We start from the raw sequence: 8,557 nt of genomic DNA on the forward strand, positions 1-8,557 counted from the left end.
GAAGTGCATGCAAATGCAAATTCTTGATTACTTTTCATTTTGATTGCATTAACTCTGCTATGTAAATGAACATGTTTTGGAGCATAAATAGCGTAATATATTTTGACAGTAAGGATCAGCCGTCACATGAACACATGCCGCCGCTTGTTTCTGGCGTTTCACTGACTTATTAATTAATCTTGTTTACTGTTACAGCTTGAAGAACCTATTTGACAAAAAAAACCTGCCACAAATGTGTAGTATTGGCCAATTCACAATAACGAGTCCTGAAGTGGCTTTTTTTGGGTTGTGCCTGCGCAGTGTGGTGCACTGTGCATTTGTTCTATCGTCCACCTGTTAATTTTAACTACACTTAGTTCAAGCAACTTTATAGTGCCATTCGAGTTGAAATTGATTAGCTTTTACTAGTTCAAGCAACTTTATAGTCCCATTCGAGTTGAAATTTATTAGCTTTTACTGTACAAAGCATCCTTTTTTTTAGTAAGGTGAAAGGTTTGCCAAGTTGGTTGTTCATATTCAAACTGAAAAACAGGGCCAACTACAATGACACTAAAGATGCGTGTAAAAATTCATGTCAAATGCTATCCACTGGCGTCTGTCTGGTCAAGAAGGAACACAGAGTTTAAGCAGAGAGACACTGACCAGAGTAGTGAGTAAAAAGTGAAAGCTTTTTGCTCACTGCCTTGTTTCTGTTTCAACCAAAAGGACTTGAAACATTGTATGCGGCCACCCATTAGAAAAGTAATTAGATAGTGCACTTACAAGTATGAGGCCGGACAAAACTACTATGAGCACCATCACTATTGTGAAAGTGTATTTTATTGGCTATCACTGCAGTGGGCCTTTTGCGACGCATAGTGGTAATGTCGTCATGCAGTGGCCACGAGAAACAATTCGACAGGTGCCGCCATGCGGCTGCCCGCCCTGAATGCATTTCCGCCGTGCGCAAGACTTGCAAACCAATGAGCAGCGTGTGAGGACAGTTAAAAAACATAGTATTGGCTTCTGCTTTGTGTTGAATTTTAGTTTTTTTCCTTCCTTTGAAGCTAAGTTTCTGCTTTCATGCGCTGTTGAAAGCAGGGACGAGCAGGAAATGTGCTTGGAAGTGCGCATTGCAGAAATGGCCAGAGATAAAACCTTTGCTGTACAGGCACAGTAAACAGCCTGTATTAAAGGAGCCTACCGTCCTGTTGTAGTATGGTCCATGGGACTCTTTAAATTGTTTACGTGTTTTCGAACCTCACAAGACGGGCTAGCACGGCTGTTCGTTCTGGATATTTCTTTCGGCTTTACACATGTTTTGTTATGCTGTTGTACAATAGCCGGCCTTTCTTTTGGTACCTCTTGCCGGGAGAAAAGCACGGAAAATTACATCCACTGCTTTGCAATATTCTCCTTGTCTACACTCTTCTGCACACAGCCCAATGTTATCAATGAAAGGGATGCGCCTGCTTTTCTCAGCAACTTGCGGCCGCGCACGAAAGCATTTGGAAACTGCAGGTACCCATAGCAAATAAGTTGCCGCGGGGTGAAAGGTGAGATTTGGGGGGAGCGGAGTAAGCACTCTTATGGGTGAATAGAGGATATAACAGAGAGAGGAGCACAACGAAAGCAGGTAAAACGCTTTTTATTGTTCTCTCTCAACGTCAGAGCTTCAGAATGTGAAAAATAGAGAGTGCCCAAGTTGAAGAGTTTGAAACGATATTTCTTTCCACTTGAGTTTGTCACGGCGTGCAAGAAGTACCGGCAGCGGCATTTAGGCTGTAGCACAGCTTTTGTCATCAGTTGGATGGAGCACGCTGGTGAATTCTTTACTAATGGAGGATACTAAAACAGTTCGAACGGCTGGCTGAAGCTCCTCGGTAGTATAAAAAGTGCAGCTCGAAGCTCACTAGGTGTCTAGTAGAGTGTGCTTCATGCAAGAGGAAATGAATCGTGAGATGTTCTGAAAGGGACACATGCCCAACGTCGTGTACAATGTGTCGGTAACATTCAGGTGCAAACATCGTCGAAGGATTTAGCTTTCATTCATAAACCAATGAATATTACATTGCACACACTGTGATTTTGGCTGCTCACTGTACCTAGCAGTATGAGTAACCTTTCCCCTTGGTATCTGGAGCGCACCAGCATTACGCCACAGAGAAATTTTTGGGATTTGTGTGCTTACCACCCTTTTTGTTGCTGTCTATTAGCTTTTTGAATACAAGTGACACATTTAAAAAAAAGAAGTTAAGAACAACGTCCGCATGCTGTTAATGAAAAGGACAGAGAATTTACGTTTGTGTGCATTTGCATTTTCGACACGATTGTGTTGCACTCATGCGGTGCTTCTCTGCCATCATACACAGCCTTGTATTGTAGACTTCCTAGAGTACATACTATTAAGGGGCCCCAGTGAGAAACAAAGTGTTGGTGTCGCACTAAATTTCTGACAGCAGTGATGTCCAACACTAGTTTCATGCTAATGGCGGTGAGGGTAAGGGACCATGGACCTGATGCCACGCTACTGGCTACCAACTCAGCCGTGCGTGCTCCTTTCATATTGTTGTTTCGAACCTCCAGTGCTAGGAGCTAGCTGCCCATGCGCAGTTGGGTGTCACAAAAGCACCATTGTATCTCATGTTGCAGACAGTTATGAGCAGTAATTTTTATTTATACTCTCTTCATTTATCATGCCCTGTGGCGTATAGATATCTTGACAAATACCGAGACCCTAGGGAAGTTCGGGAAGAAGTTTATCTGAAGCGTCTGAAGTCTCTCAATCCTTTGGAGGATGAGCCACCTATGCCAAACTACCCGAACATCTACAAGATTCCAAAAGGCACACCTAGCTGGCTGGTTGATGAAATGAGGAAAGAGAGATTTCGTATTGGTGAGTGCCGATGGTTCAGAATTCTGGGCTGCTATTTGTTTTCTGAAGTGCAACAATTGTCTTAAGTTTGTGACTGGCATGGTGATATATTTGAAAATGGATAGTATTTGCAAAGTATAATTGTTCTGTGAAACTATGTATCATAACTGATACCGCTTACATTACTGATGTTTTCAAAATGATTCTTTCAAGTTTTAACTACCATAAAATTCTGAGCTACCGCTTACATTACTTAGTTTTTGCTGAAAATGATGCTTTCAAGTTTTAACTACCATAAAAATCTGAGCTAGTGCCCTCATACTTTTTTCAGGAAATTTAAAATATGTGGCCTCTTCTCCCCTCCTATCATTTTCTCTGTTCCATTCACTGCTTATTCGCCTGACGAGGGTGAATGAAAACAGTGAATGTGAATGAAAACAGTGAATGCGTGTTCATTGAATAAAGCATTTCATTAGAAGCACGGGTGTGAATTCTTTATTCTTAGCGGCTTATCCACTGCCATCTTGAATTTTGATCCATGACCGAGCAAGGGCAGTTCCTCCAAATCTTGTAGAATTATCCCTTTGGGGGCTCTTGTTCAGAATTTTGCAGTGCAAAGGTGTTTCATATAAGTGAGGCGTAAACCCGCAAAGATTCATGGGAGTCGCCGTCTGCATCGGCTTTCAGTTCAAGATATTCGTGGCGCGCTGTTTCGCTGGCTGCGTTTTTGGAGCTGTAGACACGTCTTTTCTTTTGATTGTGTTGCAATCTAATTGCCAGCACAATCATGGTTGGTTGTGCAGCTGTCGGTTGCACGAGTTCGAGCACCAAAGAGAAAAATATGTTCAAATTTCTTTGGAACGAAGATAGAAAATTGAAGTGGGTTTTGTGGTAATAAGGAGAGCCTTTGGATGCCTAGCGTCAGGTAGGTGATTTGTCCCAAATCCTACATGAATGGTTTCGTTTGTCTGACACATTCGGTATCTACATATAGGTATTTCCAGCAAAGATCCACGGCAGGTGGACTATGTGTCGTCTATATTTTGGCTCGACGAAAAAGAAACAGGCATCAAAACGGAAGCACGAAAGACATTTGAGTGTGTAGTTTTTCATCAGCACAACCACAATCACCATCTACGCAGCAACAATAAGCATATGGCATTTAGCTAAAACGCACGGCTGTTGCGAAAGGTGCAGCCAGCTCTGACACTGAAAATAGCGTGACACAGCAGCCAACAGACACACGACATCAGACCAGCAGTAACGTTGTGGAATCCATGGACACAGCAATTGTCAATGACAACAACTACAGCGATGTATACACAATCAGCCAGTCGTTCTCAAGGCGACGACGTCACACCAGTGGTAGAAAATAATGTGTCAGTAATGCTATGTAAACAAGAAGAAGTGCCCCACTATTCCTTTTATAGAACATGTATACAATGTGTTGCTGGTAATTTCAAGTGTTCCTCCAAGCATTTCTTTTGTAGTAGTCAATTTATTCATACTTGATCTGGTGCATATGCGAGCAGAACAGGTAACTATGCATAAAAAAACACAGCACCTAACTATGAAGTGAGCATCGTCTCGGCCAGCCTGTTCATCAATGCAATGCAATATGTGAACGCTAAACAATCTCGACTCCGCTGAAAACTTACTGCTGACATATTTCACTTTCAAAGCTTTGTCAGCTGGCATTCTAGTTATGGTCATCCATGGACAAACAACTGAACATTTTGCCAGGCTGTTGCCACTGAACACGTAGTTTTATCAACGTAAGATACCCCTCGCACGTGGTGAACATTGATACAAGCTGCGGTGCAGCTACGAATACAAAAACAGCTGAGTGCCCCCGGAAAAACGTAGCAATAAGAATGTTAGTGGGTGATGTGCGTTGATATGCAAGTGTAAAATTACCGTATTTACTCGCATAATCCTCGCACTTTTTTTGCCGGAAAACTGATAAAAAGTTGGGGAGTGCGAGAAAACTTTCTGCAAAATTGTACAGAGCGAAAAAGAAAATGAAGTGGCCGCAAATCGGGATTCTCACACCAACAACTAACAGCAAGCTTTAAGAAGTACTAATTAAAACTTACCTCAACAATAAAAGCAGAGGTTCAACACAAGACAAGATTAAATTGAGACACAAAAAGTGGAAGCAAATAGTCGAGAATTAGAATACCATACGTAAAGCTTGCGGACGTTGCGAACGTAGAGGTAGCGTTCGTCGCTCAACAGGAGCCCTCAAAAGGTAAGCGTGGGACGTTGGGACGTTATTATTGGGCTGATGGCTATTTAACAGAATTGTCCGCAGTTTCCTTCTTAAGAAATAAAGTTTATCATCAATCCCAAGGGCCTACCGGCGGCCCTGTTGCCGTTCTTTAGTGCATTATTTATCACTTGCAACTTGAAGGCAGCCGTACAGCTTCAGTATCGCCTCATAACTTGACAAGGTTACAGACGCAGCATACAAAACACGCCGCAACGCGCACTGGCCACTTCGGCTTCGCTTGAGTTGGATTGAATCTCTGTGCAATAGTACGCTTGATGCTTAAGAGATGGCGCCAGATGACGTGCGCTATCATCAGTGGCTGGAAAGAGCAGACGACATTATTGCAGCAGTTTTTGGGAGTGCGATAATTACTCGAGGAAAAAAAGAAATCGTATTTTTGTTGGGCGATGTGGCGGGTGCGAGAATTGTGCGAGTGCGAGGATCACGCGAGTAAATACGGTAGTTCAAAGACGTGACAAGAGGCATGCCCTTCATTATTTCAAAGAAACAAAGAATCATGATGGCACGTACAGTCTGTTGTTTGCCACGTGAAATGAAAATATTATTTTGCAATGACAGCACATGCTTCCCTTTCGTGGTCAGTCTCGTTTTTCCGTGTTTTGATACAATAATAATGAGATCTAACTGACAATAATGCCAAGGAATGTATAGGGGAAGTTATTAGAACCAATGTAAAGTAAATAAGAAGAAAGAAAAGTGGGTGAAAAAATAAGTTGCCGTGAGCAGGAATCGAACCTACGACCTCCTATTAACGCGTTCGATGCTCGGCGTTTGAGCTATCATGCCGGCTATTTCCCCAGCCACTTTATTGGGTTTATATGTGAATTTAAACGTGGGAGTGTCAGTCAGCGCCACCTGTAGTCATGGTGGCGAGTGGTACACTCTTTTTATGAGCCTGTATGGCGTCGCGTAGCACGTGAACTTATTACGAGCTGGCAGCTGACTAATAGTCCCTCGTATATATATATATATATATATATATATATATATATATATACACATACATACACAATAACACACTAATAGCAACACACATAAAATTGTTATAAATTTACCTGGTAATCAGTACAAAATAGTTATTGTGGTGGAAGACTGCGATGTGCAAGCAATGCTGGTCTTATAATTGCAAATGGCATTGTTTTTTTTTAAATTGCTTGTGTCATATCAGCTGGGATGGTCTGTGCAAGAAATGTGTCTCAGGTTCTATTGGCCAATACATATTCAACAAATATAAATGCATTGCTTTGGAAGCATGTGTGCCATGGCTCACTTTTTCAGCGCACTATTTTTGCAAACCCTCATGCAGGGAAGTACAAGGATCTGCGGCCCTTCAGTATTTACCCAGAAGAAGAGTATGAAGATCCAAAGGTGAAAGCTTGGAGAGAGCAGGAAGAGTTTGAGCGCAAGTGGGCTGCGACACATGATGCCAATACGCCATCTGCTTGACTGGTTCTGCCACTTACATGGATCAATGCTTCGTTCATGTGTAGATGTTTTCATCCGGACTTCATAAGAGACACTGGCCCATTTTAAGCTAGGCATGCTATATTTACCCATGTGAGGCCCACACTTCTTTATTTTTCCTGATTTTTTTTCACGAAATAAGTAGCTGCTTGTTGATAAATGCACCTCAGAGCTGTACATTTCAGATATACAGGGTCGACCACATCTGAAGTGAAGACATCATTAGCATTCTGGCTAGCAAAAATAGAAAGTTTACTTCAAATAGAAAATTTTTATTTTACGTGTGATCGTGGTGTTGACAAGCACAGTAATAATTTGATAATTTATGTATTAAAAATCGACTTATATGAGTACTTGAGTATGAACTAGGTGTTTACTTTGAATGTGGACGACACCATACTTAATAAAAAAGAAGAACAGAAGAAGCACTGCACTCCATGTTAAATTATGCATGCTTTATTCATTTGTGTGAGGCCTGCAGTTTACTTTCATTTTTCAGCATTTTTTGCTGGGAGCTAATCATTGATAAGTGCACCTCGAAGCTGGTTATATTCTATGATGTTTACACTATTTAAAATTCTCATTACCTTGAAAGTTTGCCTTAGTCTCATCTACACTGTAACACTTGATTCTCTCCAACAGTTCTCAACCACATACAATCCTACATGCCACATACACTGAAACATTGATATAAAGAATATGGATATAACGAAATATCTATTATATAGAAGCAAATAAATACTCTTGCAATAGATGCAATGTTAAGCAAGTACATTATAACGAATTTCAAATATAGTAAACCTATTTTTTGTGAGATGTAACTTTGTTATAGTGAGGTTTGAGTGTATTCCATATGCTTATGTAGCGATGTCCCCATGTGCCCAAGTTAATATTGCAGTGAACTCTCCCTTGAGTGAACGTCAAGGGACCCAAGGAAATAGTTAACTTAAGTGAAAGTTCACTAAACTGAATGCTCACTAGAATAGAGAACTGCATTGGACGTAGTGGGGTATCATGTCAAAAGTACAATTTTTTTTGTAAAGAATTTTATAATTATCTTTTGGATTCACGCCTTAATTGTAAGAAGAGAGGAAGTTGTCCAGAGAGTCTATGCTTGTATGCATTGCCTCTGGTGCAGCTAATTGTTTTATCACAAAGTTTCAAAACTTTCTAATTAATATATCCCACAGCCTCGGTTAAAGATACAGGATTTTAACGTGCCTCGGCCATTAGAACTTGCTCATTGCGCTCTTCTTTTGGTTTCAGACGAACACTGAAAAAAATTTTTTTTTCTAAATCTGCTCGATCTGCACAGGTACTCGTTTTCATGCACGTTGCTCGTTTTTGTCAGCTGCAGAGCCACTTTGCCTCAGCGGTGTTGTATGCACAAGTATGTTCCACTGCCTATGTATGGGCGATTTGGCGGTTGCACGCATAGGCTACGCCAATACTGAGGAGCGCAAAACTTCATTGAACTGACTTCAAAAATAAGTCTGATGTGCCGATCTACAGGGTGTCTACCAACCTGGAAAACCGGGAAAATTCAGGGAATTTGGACCGTTCTGGAAAGGTAAGGGAATTTCTGAAAAATCTGGCCTGGTCATGGAAACTGATGTTAGTCTGTGCAACCGTCACAAAACTAAGCATAACCATTGATCAACTCCTTCGGCTGCAACTGCGGTGAACAGCTAGATGCATGGAAAAAAAAAGGCAGTGCATACATAACTTTAGCTCCTTAGTGTACATACAGTGATGGAAGTGCTGTCTCAATTGCTCCAAACTGCTGCAAAAAAAAAAAAATGCAGCTTCATGCTGCTCTAAAGTGCAACATTTGTTAGTAATTGCTCCAAAATGACATTGGGGAACCTAAGTGGACACTAAAGAGGAACAGTAGTGTTGTTTAGATTGACAAACTGCACTCTGAAAACTCTAATGTCACGTGTTTC

The 8,557-nt window shown here is 41.3% G+C and overlaps 1 protein-coding gene across 1 annotated transcript in view; it reads left to right on the forward strand.

Moving 5' to 3' along the window:
• Positions 1-7,036, forward strand: part of mRpL38 (mitochondrial ribosomal protein L38) — a 47,436-nt gene extending 40,400 nt beyond the window's left edge. The window contains exons 8-9 of the mRNA XM_075877518.1: positions 2,694-2,875; positions 6,454-7,036. Coding sequence (XP_075733633.1) covers positions 2,694-2,875; positions 6,454-6,593 — 322 coding nt within the window. The 3' untranslated portion in view covers positions 6,594-7,036. The remainder of the gene's footprint in view (positions 1-2,693; positions 2,876-6,453) is intronic.
• Positions 7,037-8,557: the final 1,521 nt, after the last annotated feature.

This window comes from Rhipicephalus microplus, chromosome X, assembly GCF_043290135.1.
Source record: "Rhipicephalus microplus isolate Deutch F79 chromosome X, USDA_Rmic, whole genome shotgun sequence".
Classification (NCBI taxonomy): Eukaryota; Metazoa; Arthropoda; class Arachnida; order Ixodida; family Ixodidae; genus Rhipicephalus; species Rhipicephalus microplus.